At 52.1% G+C, this 18,442-nt stretch overlaps 1 protein-coding gene across 1 annotated transcript in view; it reads right to left on the reverse strand.

Moving 5' to 3' along the window:
* The window catches only part of LOC144799582 (cathepsin S-like), a 158,537-nt gene that overhangs the window by 8,446 nt on the left and 131,649 nt on the right, over positions 1–18,442 (reverse strand). The window contains exon 7 of the mRNA XM_078670965.1: positions 8,670–8,772. Coding sequence (XP_078527091.1) covers positions 8,670–8,772 — 103 coding nt within the window. The remainder of the gene's footprint in view (positions 1–8,669; positions 8,773–18,442) is intronic.

The raw sequence follows: 18,442 nt of genomic DNA on the forward strand, positions 1-18,442 counted from the left end.
ACACGCCTCTTGGCCATGAGAAAAGCCACTTTCACCAGTTTACCTGTGACCCCCTTCACAGAAGGCACTAATCCCAGCAAGCATACATGTGGCAAACACTGCAATTCTAGATCAACCATTTTGGACAGTGCGCGAATGACTCCCTCCCAAAACTGCTTCACTCTGTGACACTCCCAGGACAAGTGCCAAAAGTCGGCATCCGCAGCTCCACATCTCTTACATGTGTCAGAGTCACGAAGCCTATACTTAAATAGTTTATGCGGAGTATAGTACGCTTGGTGTAGATACTTAGAATTAATTATGTGAAGATTAGCATTAGAAGTAAGGGCCCTGTGAGTTGGCAACAATGTTCCCAGTCCTGCAGCATCAATGGAGGGACCAAACGAGCATTCCATGTCTCTAAACTTTTGTTGTGTGGCTGCGGCTTTTCCTCTCTAGCAGAACTATACAGCTTGGTGAGAAGTTTACATCGTGTTGGACTGACAAGCATGGTGTGAAGAGTTTGTAGTGGTAAGGGTTCCGCAGGGAAAGTGTGATAGTGGGCCTGTATCGCTTTCTTTAATCTGTGGAGGATGAATGTTAACAGTGACGTTTTATTCTGTATGTAACTGTGATCACTATCTTATTAAAAAACGCCTTCAGGAAACAAATTTAGCATTTTAACGATCCCTACCTGATGGATAGCGCGAGAGGCAGAAGAGGGGAGTACAATGGTATTTTCCCTGTCATGCGACCTAATGCCTGCCAGGCCCCTACAGTGTTGATTTCGGAGCGGGGGTCTGTCTCTTAGAGTGCGTCAGCATGGAACTCTGTGGGACAGGGTGGGCATCCCCATCCTCTACCGCTACATGCAGGATGAAGTCATGCGCGCCAAACAAATAGTGTGCATGGGAGCATTAGTAATACAAATAAAAGCCGGGCATGGTAAGCCTGCATGTTTGTAATCTAGAGTAAGTGTGTCCCAGTTCACACGGGCCTGTTTCCCCCCGCCAGATGAGTTTAAGGAGCATAGAGCGCACAGTTTAAAAAAAATGGTTAGCGAGCGGGATCGGTATGTTGTTAAAAGATATAAAAATTGAGGCAGCACAACCATCTTAATTATTGCGATACGGTCAGCCAAGGACAGGGGAAGCTTCACCCAATAGTCCTCCTGCCGCTTCAGTTTCACGCATGCAGGGCCATAATTCTCACGAATAACCGTGTCGGGGTCTCTTTGTACCAAAACCCCAAAGTATTTCACGGGGTCCACGGAACACTCAAGTGGGTATTCTAGTTTGTGAGGCGAGGTGCATTCCGTTAGTGGTATTATCACGGATTTAGCCCAGTTGATATGTAGGCCTGAGAAAAAGCAGACGCGAATATACTCCCGCAGTACTGGTGCCATGAAGTTGTATGGTTCTCGTATGAAGAGCAACATGTCGTCCGCATATATGGAAATGCTGACTGGGCGGTGGGCAAAGCGAAGGGCCGCAGCCCGCTGTCGCTGGCTGATGATGCAGGCAAGAGGCTCAAGTGTTAGTGCCAACAGAAGAGGCAATAGGGAACATCCCTGACGCGTCCCCCTAGTGATGCATATAGGGTCCGATGTGCAGTATCTTGGCGTCTCTATTTATAAGCGAAGTGGCCGGTATGAGTCACAGCGATGGGGCGGTTTATCCTTCTTAAGTAATGTATTAATCAGAACTTCCCGAAGTGTGGGCGGCAATTTGCCAGAGTCATAGGCCTCGGCGTACATTTCCAGAAGGTGGGGAGTTATCTCCTCTGCATATTCTTCATAGAATTCGCTAGGGAAGCCATCAGGGCCCGGGACTTTATCAGCGAGGTATGCATCCAAGTCATCGCTGTCAGCCGCACCCTGCGTAGTGTATAGTGATGCGTATGTGGTTTGAAACTGTTCTAAGATCTCGGGGGTAGTGTAGTGGTCATGGCCGGCAGCATCAGTGCTCTTAGAAATAGTGTGTTGGTTCATGCGATCCCTGATCTTGTGAGCTAGGTGCCGACCCGGCCGCCCACCCTCCCCATACGCGCGGGGAACATTATGTTGAGAAATATATTTAACCTCCATCTCAGCTAGTTCAGTGTATTCCAGTACAACCTCTTTGATCGACGCCAGTGTCTGTAAGGTGAGACCTCATAATCACGTTCAATAATCACGTTCAAGATCATGTAATGCGGTTTCAAGTTTTGTGAGCTGTCCTCGTAAATCCTGCAAAATACGAGCGGAAGTGCTAATGCAAGTGCCCCGGATAGTGGCCTTGAAGGCCTCCCAGAGGGTCAGCACATTGTCCACCGAGCCCTTGTTGTGAGTAAAGTATTGCGTGATGGCATCTCGAATGGTTGTGGCATAGAGAGGGTCAAGTAGGGCCTCTGTGCGGAGGCACCAGGTGAACGCACGGCGTTCAATGTCTGGAAGTTGTAGCGTCATGCAGACTGGGTTGTGGTCAGAAAGTGTGCGAGGCAACCCTGCTATTCGGGATACCCAAGCTCCCGCCGTCTCACTCAAGAGCCAGTAATCTAGCGAAGACCAGCTGTTTTGTGCCGTGGAAATATGCGTGCCCTCTCGCTTCTCTAAATTCCACTGCTGCAAGGCGTCTAGCAAACCCAGCTCAGATATTCCCTCATTAATTACCTGGGCTGCCCTAGGAGATTGACCACCTCTGCCACTTGCCCTGTCCCTTGTAGGATGTAAGTGTGTGTTGAAATCGGTCGAACCCCTGTTAATGTTCTAGAACCCGCTTGTCAAGTCTCACCACAGCAAGTACGCAGGGGTACCACCAAAACAAATCAAATCGCAGTATGGGGCGTGAGCATCAGTCCTCAACTCACATGACCTGATAATGTCATCATCTACTAGCTCTCCAGTGGTCCCACTGGCACCGCCCGCCGCCGGAGTGAGGGAACGGCTGCGTCTGGTCAGAGTCTTTACAAAGTCCCTTACAGATTTAGGAGTGGTGAAGATCCTAGGCTTCCCATTATCATCGATGCGCAGCCGCGCAGTTTAGAGCATGGCATAGGGTATCCGTGCCAAGTTGAGAAGTTTCTTAACAGGCTGGTATTCTCTGCGATCTTCCTGCACAGCTGCCTTGAAATCAGGATAGAAAGCAAGGGTTTTGACCTCATGGGTGATAGTGCCTTTCTCATCGGCCATACGGAGGACAGCATCTCAGTCCCGGCAATTTAGCAGACGGGCAATGATGGGGCACGGTGTCACGCTCCCCGGGGAGCGGCGAGCAGTCAGAGATCTATGAGCTTGCTCCACAATTAGTACTTGAAACAGGTGTTCAGTGCCGAATATATCGCAGAGAAGGTTCTCCACGTAGGTCTCCAGGCGGCCAGTGTTAGCGGATTCCGGCAGACCAGTGAGGCGCACATTATTGCATCTTGACCTGGCCTCCAAGTCCTCATTACGAGCTTGTATTACAGCCAGCACTTTCTCCATGGATGTCACCTGTTGTAGGCCACCCCCGCGTCTGATATGCATGTTTCTGTCTCCCCCAGGCACAGCACATGTTTATCCAGTTTCTGCGACATATGATCCATGCGGAGATACAAATTGTCAATCTTCCCGTTGATGAACTGCAGACTGGTTTGAGCTGCTAGGAGAGTTTTGTCAATATTAGACAAATGATCGCCAGGTGAATCAAGTTCCAAATCTGAAGCGGGCTGCTGGTCTTAGTGGATCTGCGGGGCTAGAAGGTGAGGTGCGGTTGGCTGCGCTCAGATTTCCCCATAGTGACGCACCTGGATCAAGATGCAGGTTGGCGGGGGAAGCATGTCCCTTGCACCAAAATCTCTGCAGCCGGGACCAAAGAGCAGGAGGGAGGACAAAAACGTGGAAAGCAAGGAGACACGCACAGCAGTGGCCCAAGAAGCTGTCAGCAGGTCTGCAGAGCGCCCCACAGTCTGTTGTGTGGTCCCTGTAGCAGCCAGCCACCCCCGCTGGTGCTACCAAGCATGCAGGGACAGTTCACCAGCACTCGGTCCGAGACCCAGGCCCTGAAGTGGTCAAGGCCAGGAAGTACAGATGGCGACGAGCGGACTCGTAGTGGGGCACAGGGAGAGACGCATCAGCACAGCAGAGCCTATGCCCGGAGTATGCGAGGGGAGTGCGCTGCCGTTCGCAGGAGATTGAGGCGAGGATCCCCGAATATGTGACAGCAGGTGGACGGGGCAGGGAAGAGCCACCAGATGCAGGCGAGCACAGATGCCCTAGAGTTCAGCAGTGTTTCTCAGGGGAGGATCCTGCCTCACACCACGGCACAGTAGAGGTGAATGGGGGGCCCCCAGGTAGTCAGCAGGGTCGGTCAGAAACGACCAGTCACCAGGTGGAACTCGCCACATCGGGCAGCCGTTGCAAGTCTCAGGCGAATGTAGACCAGGACGCAGCAGGAGTCTCCACGTCCGGGGAGCAGATGGCAGGCCACAGAGTCGGCAGGAACGAGGGCCCAATCGGTGCAGAGGAGAGGAGCCCCACAAAAAGCAGCAGCGGGTTAAACCGCGATATGGAGGAGGCACACACCGCAGTGCGCGCCCAGCGTGCCAGCCCGCTGAGAGCAGTATGCCGCGATCGCACCACCACAGGCCAAAGCCGAAGCGCTAAGTGGCAGGAGAGTAATGCCGCCGAACTCCAGCCTGCAGCCGGAGTGCCATGCAGGCCCGAGCCCACCAGGGCGCCTGCAACAGCCTGCACGGCCCTCCAGGCCAGGCGGCGAAAACCCCCCGCTATTCTCAGGCCTTTGTCAGCGCAGCACTCACAGCGACTCTGTGTCTAGGGCCCGTCCCGGACCGCCGTTTTGGTGCAGCAGGCACGATAGTTCGGCAGCCCCTCTCGCCCCCCCCCCCCCGGTCACAAACAGGACAGCTCAGCGCTCCAAAGGTTTCCCACCACTCTCCGCCACTCGTCTGCAGCAAGTGGAGGGTCGAGGACGCCAGGTGACCAGGATAATGGGCGGCTTAGTGTCTCGGCCGGCCAAGCTGCTCTATGGATCGGCCGTCTTGCTTTGCGCCCTCTAGGGCCCCCCAGGTAGCGTAGTACTTGCATGAAAATCTTAGGGATGGCTTCGACAAGGAATTCGCAACAGGTTGTGGTCAGAGAGTCCCAGGCCAGATATACCAGACAAGGTGGCGGAAACACCAGATATTGACGCCAGCCTTTTGACCTTTTTCAAGAAATTTACTAAGGGCCCTAAAGAAGGTATTGATCACGCCTGGCGTGGATGCTAGGACAAATTATTTGATGTGGCAGGTCCCCTTGCCAAGATCCTGGAAATAGCCCTAGCTGCTAAGGAATCAGCTGGTCCCGTGGATCCAGACATTTTAGCGGGCTGGACACAGCGAGCGATATGCCTCCTGGGGAATGCAAATTGCACCATCTCTACAGAGAGACGCAAGTCGCTACTTATGAGGATGGACTCTTATCTTACTGAATTAGCCTCAGCCGAACCAGGTCCCCTTGCAGAGGGCAATCTCTTTGGGGAGAGATTTGTTAAGGATGTCTCAAAGTACGTGGGTACCTTCACGTCTTTGGACAGGGCCCAATCAGGAATAAAGAGAGTGTTGCAGGCAGGCCTTTTTAACAGGCAGGGGACGCTTGCCAGGCTGTCGATATTACCAAGGTCCTCGCAGAGGACACTACGGACGCGGCTGAGGTGACTGGGACTCTACCAGAGACGGCACCTTTTACCCCATGAGACAGAGGTTCAACAAGCGCAGATTCAATAGAGGTGGACACAGCGCGATTTCAAGCCTAAAATTCTGCTGGTAAGAGTTACCGAAATATCTCAGTTACCTTTGGGGAGTCGCACTCAGTTTTTTATACACAATTGGAGAGTGTTGTCACAAGGTGCATGGATATACAGACCATTCAGGGGTTTCATCTAGAATTCTACCAAACTCCACACCAAGCCGTATACCAGAGACAACTCTGTTTTTCCCAACAAGAATGTGCTTTTATAGACGCAGAGATAGAGGAATTGCTGCAGAAGGGCGCAATTGCCTACTGCAACAACAGGGCTCGCGGTTTTTGCAGCAATGTCTTCTTGGTGCAGAAGAAAGGTGGTGATTACAAGTTGGTTTTGAACCTGAGGGAACTCAACTACTTCATGGTTTACAAGCACTTCAAGATGGAGGGTATCCATCTCTTAGCAGATCTTCTAAAAAAGGGAGATTGGATGGTCCGACTGGACCTAAAGGATGCGTACCTGACGATTCCTATTTTTCCTCCCCATCGACGTTTCCTACAGGTTCAATGCATGAACCGGTGGTTGGAATATTTGGCCCTTCCTTTCAGGCTTTCTTCGGCTCCATGGTGTTTCCCCAAAGTGATGAAGCAGGTGATAGCCCACCTCCGAAAACAGGGCATTCACGTGATAGTGTATCTAGACAATATACTTATCATGGCTCAGACTCAAGCCCTAGTCAACCTTCATTTACAGATGACAGTGTCCCTACAGACAAACTCAAGTCGGCCCTATGTCCCTCTCAGACGATGGACTTCCTAGGTTTTGTCATAGACTCACAGACAGCTCGGCTGAGCATCCTCCGGTCGAAATTACGAGATCTCAAGAAAGAGATCACATCAGTGTTAGGCAAACAGACGGTCTCCTTCAGGACAGTTGCCAGGATAGTGGGGTTACTGGCATCCTCAATGCAGGCTATCTTCCCGGGCCCTCTTCATTACCGGGCCCTTCAGAGACTAAAAATCTAACACCTTTGAAAGGGTCTGTCTTATACGGATCTGGTCCCTCTGACACAGGAAGATGAAATGGTGGTTGGGCCACGTAGAGGCGTGGATCGGCAGAGCTATCTTCGGCTCTCAACCAGAAGTCATTATAGAATCAGACGCCAGCCGTTGAGGCTGGGGAGCATGCTGCAGAGATATCTCCAGAGGAGGAAGATGGTCCCTTCGAGAACTATCCCTCCACATCAATTGTCTGGAGTTGTTGGCAGGGTCATTTGCGATACAGACGCTTTCCCCCAAACAGGTCTCTTGTTGCATCCTTCTCAGGATGGACAATATCTCGGCAGGGAGATATATCAACAAGGTGGGAGGTAGGAGGTCGTCCCTGCTTGTGGAGATAGCGAAGGATTTTTGGCACTTTTGCCTGAGTCATCAGATATCGGCGATAGCGGAATACATTCCAGGACAGTCTAACACTGTTGCGGATTGAAATTCCAGGTTTCAAAAGGATTACAGCGATTGGCAACTCCAACCTCTACTGTTCCAATGGTTACAGACAGTGTGGGGTCCTTGCAAGATAGACCTTTTTGCATCCAGAGTGAACCAACAACTGCAGATGTTCTTCACCTGGAGGCCGGACCCATTAGAGAGAGCGACAGACTCCTTCTCCCAGAATTGGTCAATGAACCTGAATTATGCTTTTCCTACCTTCATTCTAATTCCCGGAGTGACGACCCTGATAGCCCGACAGCAAGCAGAAGTGATTTCGGTGACCCCCCTGTGGAAGTCGCAACCCTGGTTCCCGATACTATTGGGTATGAGTTGCGCTTGGAACGTTGGTGCTTGGAACGGCACCTGGATCCCGTGGGGGCAGAGTTATCCCATATTGTGAATTTCCTGTCCGATAAAGCTTGAGAAGGTTTGGCATATCGGTCAGTAGACAATTTAAGATCAGCCATATCTGCAGGACATACACAGGTGGACGGAAAACTAGTAGGCATGCACCCAGTGGTGTGTAAGTTACCTGAAGGAATTAGCGTGGATAATCCTTCAAAACCTAAATATTCATGTTTGTGGGATGTATCACTGGTCATATCCCTATTTGTCAAATGGCCGAATAATGCTTTGTTATCCAGGAAACAGTTATCAGCTAAACTAGCTATGCGTTTGTGCTTATCTGCCTGCAGACGTTCTGCAGATGTGAGAGCTCTGGACATTACAGGTAGGGTATTCACTCCGGAAGGGGTTTCCTTTAACATTACTGGCAAGACGAAAACATTGTCACGTAGTATTGAATATAATGCTTTCCCCAGTAATGCTAAGTTGTGTGTAGTGCAATGCCTTAAAGCCTATGAAGAATGCACACGGTTCTTGCAACCAGAGGGTTCAACACAACTATTGATTGCTTAGCAAAAACCGTTTAAGCCAGTATCTGCGGCTGCGATAGCCAGATGGTTAAAGTCAGTCATGAAAGAAGCTGGTAATGATACCCAGATATTTGGGGCACATTCTGTACGGGGTGCCATGGCATTCAAAACTTTTATGTTGGATTCAACTATTCAAGGCATTATGAAATCTGCTGATTGGTCATCAGAGTCAGCGCTTATGCAATTGTATTATAAACCGGTAGTGATATAACTACTGTGTTATTTGATAAGCGTTAAACGAGCAATAATCTGAAGCCTCCGGTCCTGCAGTAGAATAAATAATTTGCTAGCATTTGCACCAAGAATTTTCAATTCTATCAAGGACACGGTGGTTTCGTTCATCTTTCCAAGAGTTTTTACCTCCACACAAAGGACAGTCCTCAATGATGCCTTGCAAAGAAGTTGAAGAGCCAGCTAAGATTTGGCCCAGTAAAACAGATAAAAACATGTACCTACCTTCAACAAAAAGGGTTAATATTTAAGTGGTTACTGCATTGCAAAAAATGAATTCTCTCTTCAAGATAACATTGATTGTGCAGATTCACCAGACCTTGTTGTCTCACCTGTTCTTTAATAGCCAGTAGTCCTGCCCATTTAGGGTGCCATAACCGACCGCAAGGACAGCATGATTTACTTCTTGGCTACACGAGGGATCATTGTAGACACCTAGGGTACAGATACATGTACAAAACATGATTTTAACACAAGTAACATTTGAACCTACATCCATACTTTTTTGTTCCCTTCATTTGATAGAAAATCACTATCTCTGAGTAAATATTATTGTTGGTTGTAAAACTTCTGGCCTGTATGCGTAGAGTTCTGTGGTGTTCACAAATCTCCTTTTATTTCAACTCTGAATATATATTTTACACAATATCAGAGCCATATGATACTAGTGCTGTTTTTAAATCATGCGTTATTTGTTATTTTTTTTTGAGGACCAAAAATATATAATTGACTAGAATGCACTGACTTTAATGTTTTATTATCGTGCTTTTCTATAAATCCATTAACGTAGCTGAAAGACAATTTTTCTCTTGAAATACTGAGCAATGAAAGGTTTTGATGCTTACTGCATGCTTTTTTACAATCAATAAATCTTGTTACTGTTGGAGTTAGAGGAAAGAATGATTGATTATGCATTAGTTGCAATATTTCTATAGCGCTACTTAGAGCCCAAGGACAACAAAGCGTTTTACAGATAAATCAAGTCCGTATCAACATAGAATGAAAGTACATATTAGAGAAGAGTGAGAAAAGAAGACATAATCGGGGACGTGTTGTCAGATCCTTTCGGTCAGCAGGAAGGTAGAATTCAGACTAATGTGATCAGGAGTGGAGTTCCACAGTGTTGGAACTAGAGACAAGAAGGCTTGTTTCATGTTTCATCTCGGAATCGGTACGGTATGTGTCACTGTTTTGGCGCCAAATTACGGTTGCAAAACAGAAATGCTTTCCCACCATTTCAAAAGTGGTGGTAACCTATTTACAAATGGGAAGAGTTCCCCTTGGTACACCTTCCCCTTTGAGAATGGGATAAAATATAATTTAAGAGCGTGCAGTGGTCCCATGGACGAATGCCTACTCTTAAAAAATTAAAAATAACAGTTTAATTTCCTCCTTAACAAACCCATCCCGTTTTCCTGTAAGGAAAACGGTCTGCATGTTTTTAAAAAAGCAACCAGAGCTATGGTGGTCTGCTGACCTCAGTAGGCCACCATCGCTGCGATTCCTAATGTGTCGCAAATTGTGACCTTCCTCATTTATATTCATGAGGTAGGTCGATTTGCGACCCACTAGGAATTGCAAATTAAGAAATAAACATTTCATACATTTAGACTACCGAATACCGATTACCAAATAGCGATTCAGATTGGAAATCTTTATTCTAAAGGTACGTACATCTTGCACTAAGAGTACTGATGGCCTAAAGGTGTTTGAAGAGATTGGAGCACATATTTGAAGAAAAAAGAATTGCCTCCTGATATGTTATATATGTCATTCTAGGTCAGGACCGGAGGCAAGGATTACTCTCTGCTTTCTTTATTTCCGTGCTCCAGCACTTCAAGTATATAAAAAACTACCTTTCCCATACCACCCATGGAAAGGGAACCAGAAAACTTCAGCCAATGAACAGTCTATCTTGTCCTCATAATGGCAAAGTCCCCCTGCAACTTCCTATTTCTTTTCTACTCCGGCGAAAAGAGGAGTGCTTCTTCTCTGATGCTTCATAATTTGGTGTAATATTGCCCTTTCTCCCACAGCACCCCGCCTCAGGAATACGATTCAGTGCTCCATTTGCGGCTAATCATCTGACCCAGGAACCGCATGAGTGGAGTGGGCCTTAGAGTGACATAGAGGGCACGTCTTACAAGTAGTGTGCACTATGCATGTCACGCTGCTCTGCGGCCGGCGCGGTCAGTGACCGCGGACGAGAAGCCTGCCACGCGAAACCTATGCCTGGACAGTTTTTTCCAGATGCCTGGAAGCCAAGACACTCTGCGGCGTCTGTAGTTTCTTTCTAATAAGCGGCAATACGCCCGTGTAGTGCGCGAGGTCAGGGCCTCACGCGTGGCTATGTGCAACAGTAAAAGGACGCACACACACTAGCTGGAGGGTACGCCGGAAAGACCCCGAGCAGTCTTCCGCACTTTTATTAAATACCTCGGGGCGTGCCCGTCCCGAGGGTGAAGGCGTGCGTGTATGTAGTGGATACAGTGTTGTATAGAGGCCGGGTGGCTCTCTACATCCCTCCTTCAATTTAGTTCACCTTCCAGACTGCTCTTACATATGGCTAAGGGGAAGTCCACACAAAGTCCCGGAGTCTTTGGCTGGGCCCAGGGTTGGGCCGCAGGTGATATCTGTGGGTGTGCCGTACAGGAGATCTAACAGCCCCGGCCGGGGTTGTTTCGTCACTCTGGACGGACGGTGGATGCTCAGATGTCTCACTTCGGGGTCTGATGAGTTGACGTCCATCCTCACTCGGCCTGTCCTGGTTCGGGAGGGGCACTGAGCTTTGGTTCCCCGGTCTGGCATCCTCCTGCCAGCCAGAGTCATCATTGGTTGATTCCTCAGCGTCTTTGGGAGCAACCTCCTGCCTCCCTACTCTTTTGAAGCAGGATACGTTGCGGGTGACGGTCTGTTGGCCGAGACGGGCAGTCACCATTGTTCCCCGAATCTTCTCCACGATCCATCTTTCTGGTTCAAATTTCCATCCGGGGTGTCGATCTTGCACCACCACGGTGTCTCCTTCCTGTAACCCAGGATGTTTTTTTGTAAAAGTTTTATTTTTGGTATTTGCTCAAGAGTGAAAGAGAAGATAGAAAAGTAAAGGAAGAAGAAGGAGATGAACAGGCGACATAACGCCACAATACCCACACAGGGGATGCCAAGAACCCCGCCATAGCGCCCTCATACAATAAGATATGTTGCCTCACATGTCAATGTTCGTGGTCACCAAAGCAATGAGTGCGGCAAGTCCATAACGATTGTCCATCGGGCTCGAAGAGGCGTCCCCAAGGCAAGCTGATGTCAGATAGGAGTGCCACTGGACACTCCCACATGGAGGCACGTCGCAACAAGAGTAACCACAACCCCCCAACATCCCCCCCCCACCCACACCCTTCCCCTGGAGGTGGCGACCAACATCCATACATCACGACCACCCACACGGAATGGTTAAACTTGAAATAGGTGTAGTGCACGAAGTGCCGGGGGGCAGACTGCAGAGGGGAGACCCCGAGAGAGGAACCTCACCAAGGGACCCCAGGTAAATATGAAGTTCTTGAAGTTTCCCATAAATATATCAGACAATCTCTCCATACTCAAAAGGCTCCACAGCCATGCATGCCACAATGAAATGGCCGGAGCAGACGGGCTCTTCCAGGCAGTTGCTAGCGTCAATTTGGCCGCCCCCAAACACAGCCACACCATGCGGTTATCAGCCCTCGTTTGATGTTCCAGTAAGGGATCTCTTAGCCCCAGCAGGACATAGTCCATGGAATTCGGAATTGGATAGCCCAATATGTCTTTAATATGGGACAGGATCTCGGACCAGAAGGGACGAATGCTGGGACAGTCCCACCAAATGTGGCGAAAGTCCCCTAAGCCACCACAGCCCCGCCAGCAGCGATCTGAAGTAGTCGGAAATATCCGATGCAGCTTAGATGGGTATAGATACCAGTCAAACATTAGTCTAAAATGAGCCTCGCGGAGGTGCGTGGAGTGGTTATGCGTCGTCACATCCCGCCAGAGGTTCCTCCACTCGGTGTCAGAGATATCCCTACCCAGGGTAGCCTCCCAGTGGTCCATGTAGCGAGGACGGGGGGAATCTGCAGTATCAAGTAGCATCCTATATAAGAAGGAGATCGTCCCCTTCATCTCAGATGTGCGGAGGATGAAAGCCTCAAATTTCGTCAGTGGTCTAATAGCGGCGTCCCCAACTGTAGTCGAAGTCGCCCAGTGCAAGAGTTGAAGATGACGAAAGCGTTCCGTGGATGGCACCCCGTAATCTCGCATACAGTTATGAAAAGTAAGTGGCGCCGTCCCGTGAAACAGGTGAGTAAGAGCTCGGCAGCCGCCCTCCCTCCAAACCTCAAACGGGCCGCCCGACAATGCCGGGGGGAAGGCCGGATTAAAATGAATAGGAGTAAAGGGAGAGGGGAAGGTGGTCCACCGGTCGTCTCCACTAAGTGTATCCCAGACCTTCAACACCGTGCTGGTAGGGGTGCTAATGTACGCATTCCTGGGGCGGTCAGCCTTGGGTTTCCATGCCAGGTCCCAGATGGATCTGCCGGCCACACATCGGTCCATATGGAGCCAATGTTTTTCCGAGAGCCGCTGTGACCATTCAACAAGGACCCTCAACTGCGCTGCCTTATAATACAGGACCATATCCGGGAACCCCACCCCCCCTTCCGAACGCGGACGGCGGAGCACAGCATAGGAGAGTCGCGCCCTGCCACCCTGCCACACATATTTCAGCATCATAGATTTCAGTCGACGAAAATAGTCTAACTCCACCGGAATAGGTAATGCCTGGAAGAGGTAAAGAAGCTTAGGAAGGAGGACCATCTTGAGGGCATGAATCCTACCCAGCCATGAAATGAACTTGGGCTTCCACCTCTCGAGTTCAGTGCGAAGCACACTCAACATGGGCGTAAAATTGGCCGAAAATAAGGCGCCTATAGTAGGCGTCAGATGTACTCCTAGATACAGCAGCGAAGAGGTCGACCAGGACAAGGGGGTAAGTGCCCGCAAACGTAGCACCCCTGCGGGCGGAAGAGTCAAGTTCAATATATATGATTTGGCAAGATTGACTTTAAAGCCTGCAACCTTCTCAAAGTCAGAGAGTACCGTATGAACATGGGGCAATGACAGTTCCGGGTCTTTAAGGGAGAGCAGCACGTCGTCAGCAAACAGCGAGATCTTATGCTGTTCCCCGGCGAAGGGGATGCCCAAGATGCCTTCGTGTTCCCGGATCGCAAGCGCCAAGGGCTCAATACTGAAAGCGAAGAGGAGTGGTGAGAGAGGACATCCCTGACGCGTACCCCGTGAGTGACGGAAACTGCCAGACCTGTGGCCATTCACCAACACCCTCGACATAGGGTTGCTAAAATTGGCCTCAAGCATCCAGAGGAAGCGAGGGGCAAACCCAAAAGCCGTGAGAGTATGACGCAGGAAGCCCCAGTCGACGCGGTCAAAGGCTTTCTCCGCGTCAAGACCTATTAAGACCGCTGGAATACGGAATCTAGTAGCCTTTTCGATCAGGTGGACTACGCGCCGCAAGTTGTCATGGGTCTGTCGCCCCTTGATGAAGCCGGACTGGTCCGGCTGCACCAAAGCCGGCATCAAGTCCCGCAACCTCCCCGCAAGAATAGAAGAGTACAGTTTAGCGTCCAGGTTGAGGAGCGCTATCGGTCGGTAGGAGGCGCACTCAGCACGGTCCTTCCCGGGTTTGGGGAGAACCGTGATCAACGCTTCGGCCATCGTGGCAGAAGTCCTGCCCTCCGATGCCATGGAGTTAAAGAGGGAGACCAGGAAGTCGCAGAGCTCAGACGCAAACGTCTTATAAAACAGAGCGGTGTAGCCATCCGGGCCCGGGGCCTTGTGGAGCTTCAACGCCTTAATGGAGGCCAGAACCTCCTCTCTGGTAATCGGGGAACTCAACATGTCGTTCCACTCCGCGGAGACCTGTGGCAATGGGAGATCCCTCAGGAATGCAGATTGAGCCTCCGAGTCGAGGGCGTCACCTGCATAAAGAGCGGCGTAAAAACGGCCAAAGACGCCAGCTTTGTCCGCATCACCATGGTGTACAGAGCCTGCCTGGTCGCGGATTCCCCCAATGTAGTCCTTTTCGCGTTTGTCGCGGAGCTGCCGCGCCAAGTGCCGCCCAACCTTATTCCCCTGGGAGTAGGAGACGCGGCGGAGGCGGAGGAGAGTGAATTCAGTCCTATTATTATAGTGAGCCTTCAACTTCCCCCTCACCGCCGTCAATGGCCGGAGAGTCACTCTGGAGGGATTGGACTTGTGCGCCTGCTCCAAGAGGGCAAGCTCCGCTTCCAGGGCCTCTCTCTCCGTCCTCCTAAGTTTGTTGAGGTGCGCGGTGAGAGCGAGGCAGGTGCCCCGCAAGGAGGCCTTGCACGCGTCCCAGGTCATATAAACTGAGGTATCCGAGGGTGGGTTAAGCGCCATGTAATCTCCGACTGCCTTCCGAAGTGCTTTACAAGACTCCTCATCTCGAGTGAGTGCCGCCGGAAAGTACCATTTCCGCCAACCGTCCCCACCCATACGCCATTGCAAGCCAAGAATCACCAAGCCATGATCGGAGAGGGAGATCGAAAAGGTATCAGAGAATTTGGCATCTCCCCTAAGCGCCTGGCTAATAAAAATGTGATCAATACGTGAGTAAGACTGATGCACTGAGGAAAAGAACGTATAGTCCTTAGTCTGTGGATGTAGGAAGCGCCAGCTGTCCACGAGACCCAAAGCCCCTATTTGTCGCTGCGACTCTACTGAAAAAACCCCTGAATCCGCCCGCCGCGCACCTGAACTGTCCATGCTCTTGTCCCAAACCATATTAAAATCCCCTAGGAGGAATAGGTGCCCTTCCACAAAATTCCCCACCCTCTCCAACAGCTCCTGCAAGAACCCGTTTTGGCCAGCATTAGGGACATACACAACTACAAAGGTACATTGCCGACCATACAGGGACCCCTTCACCATGAGCCAACGGCCCTCCTTATCACCACTCACCTCCAGAGGCTGAAAATGGAGGGACGCCTTGAACATTAGGGCCACACCTCTATGCTTAGTGGACGCAGATGCCCTGTAAATGAGGGGAAACTGCCTGTGACGAAGCCTAAGTTCGTCCCTCCTAGCAAGGTGGGTTTCCTGGAGGGCCACTACATCCAGATGATGATCAAACAGGTACTTCCAGAGCTTTTGACGCTTTTGCGGGGAGTTGAGACCTTTAACATTCCAGGTCCCTACACCAATAGGCATGACAATGTCGGGATTCAGCGCTCTGGAAGCGTGGCAGCAAGGACCCCGCCCCCGCCCCTACCAGGGTCATCGCCATTCCACACTCAGCCGATCCAGGCCAAACTCCAAGCATCCCCCTCCAGTCACCCCCACGTCCCCCCCACCCCATCAGGGCAGCACATTCAGTTCCCCCACAACGAAGCATACCAGGCGGCCCTCCAAACAAACAATCCAGGCACCGAACAGCGAGGCATCCCGCCACCAATAGCCAGTCTAGTGTCCAGCCCAGAGGCATAAGGACCCACCCGTCCAATAGGCGCTGTACTCCCACCCGCACGTATCCAAAATCAATTAGGGGGCCAAAAGGCCCATAGGAGGCAAAGAATGCTCCAGAAAGCAGCCCTGCGCAATGAGCCTTAGAGGAGGACACACTAAACGCAGACCATATCCCGCACACACAGCACCCGGTCGCCACCACCTTCCCAGCACCCCCCCCCCCAACCCCCACCCCTCTCCCAACCCTCAAATCCCCAACCACCCAAAACATTAACAAACTGAAAACAATACTCATCAGTCCCAGTGGTCCATAGTGCGCGGGGCTCCGGCCACTCCTGAGACAGGACAGGGAGACCTTCCCGGTTCCTCCCAAGTTCACGGTCTGGGGAGTCTTCTCCAAAAGTACATCCATTCACCCAGACCGGGGGGGTCCGTGCCCCCTCCAGCGCCGACCCACGCGAAGCAAGTCATCTCACGCTGCTCCAGAGCTGGCCTGAGACGCCGGCATCGTTGCGGAGGCTACAGAAGCCACCGCGCTCCCCCTCTCCTGCTGGCTGGAACTGCGGTCCGGGCGCCCCCGAACCGGAGAAACCCCCACTCTGTGCCATGAGGAGGATCGTCGACGCCGCCGGGATGGGGACTCATTCGATCTCTGGGACGGTGTAGCATCCTCCAAGCCCAAGATGTCCTTTGCTTCCTGGAGGGAGCGTGTCTGTACTAATCTGTTCTGCCATCTGAAGATGATCCTGAACGGATGTCCCCAAGAATACGCGATGTTGCGCTCCCGCAGAAGAGCGGTCACCGGTCTGAAATCCCTCAGTTTTTGGAGTGTAGAGGCCGCCAAGTCTTGAAAGAGTTGAGGGCGATGATCCCGAAACTGCAGCGAAGCGATGGCCCTGGCTTTACGGAGGATGCGCTCTTTTACTTGAAAGTCATGAACACAGACCAGGATGTCGGGGGGCGGCCCCCCCCCTCGCCTGGGCAAGCCAACGCGATGAACCCTATCCATCTGGATTTCCTTCACATCGTCTTCGGCCAAGATCTGTAGAAACAGGCCCGTCACATAGCCACGTAGGTCCCCCGCCTCGCCGTCCCAAGGCACCGCTTTAATGCGAATGTTATTCCGACGGGAACGGTTCTCAAGGTCCTCCGTGTGTGCCTGTAGATCCAAGTTCTGTTCTGTAAGACGAAGGATATCCTGTTGCAGTGAGTGGACATCATTGGCCGTGTTCAAATCATGGTCTTCCAAGGTCGCCACTCTTTCCCCAATCCCATCAACATCTCTCCGCACTTCTCGGAGATCAGAGGCCAGCTGTGCCCGCAGCTCGGAGATGTCCTCCTTAATAGAAGCAAAAAGTTCGGTCATGAACGCCTTGGTGGCCGGGGCCTCGTCATCGGACATCCTTGGTGACCCACTCGCCCCCGGGGAAGCCGGCTGTTGCGAAGATTTAGATGCTCCGTCTTTCACCACGCGCCCCTTGCGGGCCTGGTTAGCCATACCGCTAGGCACCCCACACCAGGGTGGACGAGGCGCCAGTCACCTCCAAGGTCCAGCCGGGCAACACGACTCGGTGCCCACCACTCTGCTCCCAGCCGGTGGCACCCCGAGAGCCCCCGTGCGCCGCAACCCCAGGGGACAGCTATGCACAAGCACCCAGACCGCTATGAAAGCCCCCGAGGAAGGGCGCGGCGGGTAACCCAGACACCAGGAAGTCAAGCGTGGGGGTAATGCACCTAGAAGGCCGGATGTGGCAGGCAAAATGGCGGCAGCACGTCTGCAAATCCGACCTCTTCCATGACATCAGGCGTCAATCCGAACCGTACTCCCAATCCCACAGCTCATGAGGGGGGCCAGCACAGGTAGAGTCCCTTGCCCCACTCGATGACCGGGCACAGCAAGGTGGCGGCAAATCCGGAGGCCCATGTGCTATGCAGACCGGCGTCGGGCGCAATCCCCAGGACCCCTCTGCACCACAGGAGGCTGAGCTGCCCCCCTGTGTCGTCCCGCCTGGATCGCCGGCCAAAAGCACTCCTCACCCGGCCGGCGCACAGCTCCACAAGTTGATGCTGTCCCCCGCTGCGTGTCCTAGAAGGGCGCTGCCGGCGGGAAGCGCCCGGAGCCTCCACTACACCTCCAAAGCGGCGCCTCCGGGTCCCACGTTGCTTTCAGGGCCGGCCCCTCCGCCCGTAAGACCGGGAAGCCTCCAGCGGCCTCCGGTAGGGAGCTCACCTTCCGCCACTCGCGTGGCTCGCGCCCAGCAGCCGGCGCCTGCGGGGAGCTCGAGCGGCGGCCGCGGCCTCCTCCACCGGCGTGACAGTCCCGAACATCCGGTCGGCCACCTGTATACTCGAGGCCGGGGATTGTAAGGCCACACACTCTCTCTGCCCTCCTCGCCTCCGCGAGCGACGCAGCGCTCCGCTGGTGGTACCGGAGAACGCCGCACCACTCCGCTGATCTCGACCGACCGTCCGGTGGCCGAACCGGGCTGATGACACCAGCTATAAGCCGCTAAGAAGGATCGGCGCCGGAGAGGCACAGAGAAAGCGTCCTACTCCGACGCCATCTTGGCCACGC

Source organism: Lissotriton helveticus, chromosome 12 (genome assembly GCF_964261635.1).
Source record: "Lissotriton helveticus chromosome 12, aLisHel1.1, whole genome shotgun sequence".
NCBI lineage: Eukaryota > Metazoa > Chordata > Amphibia > Caudata > Salamandridae > Lissotriton > Lissotriton helveticus.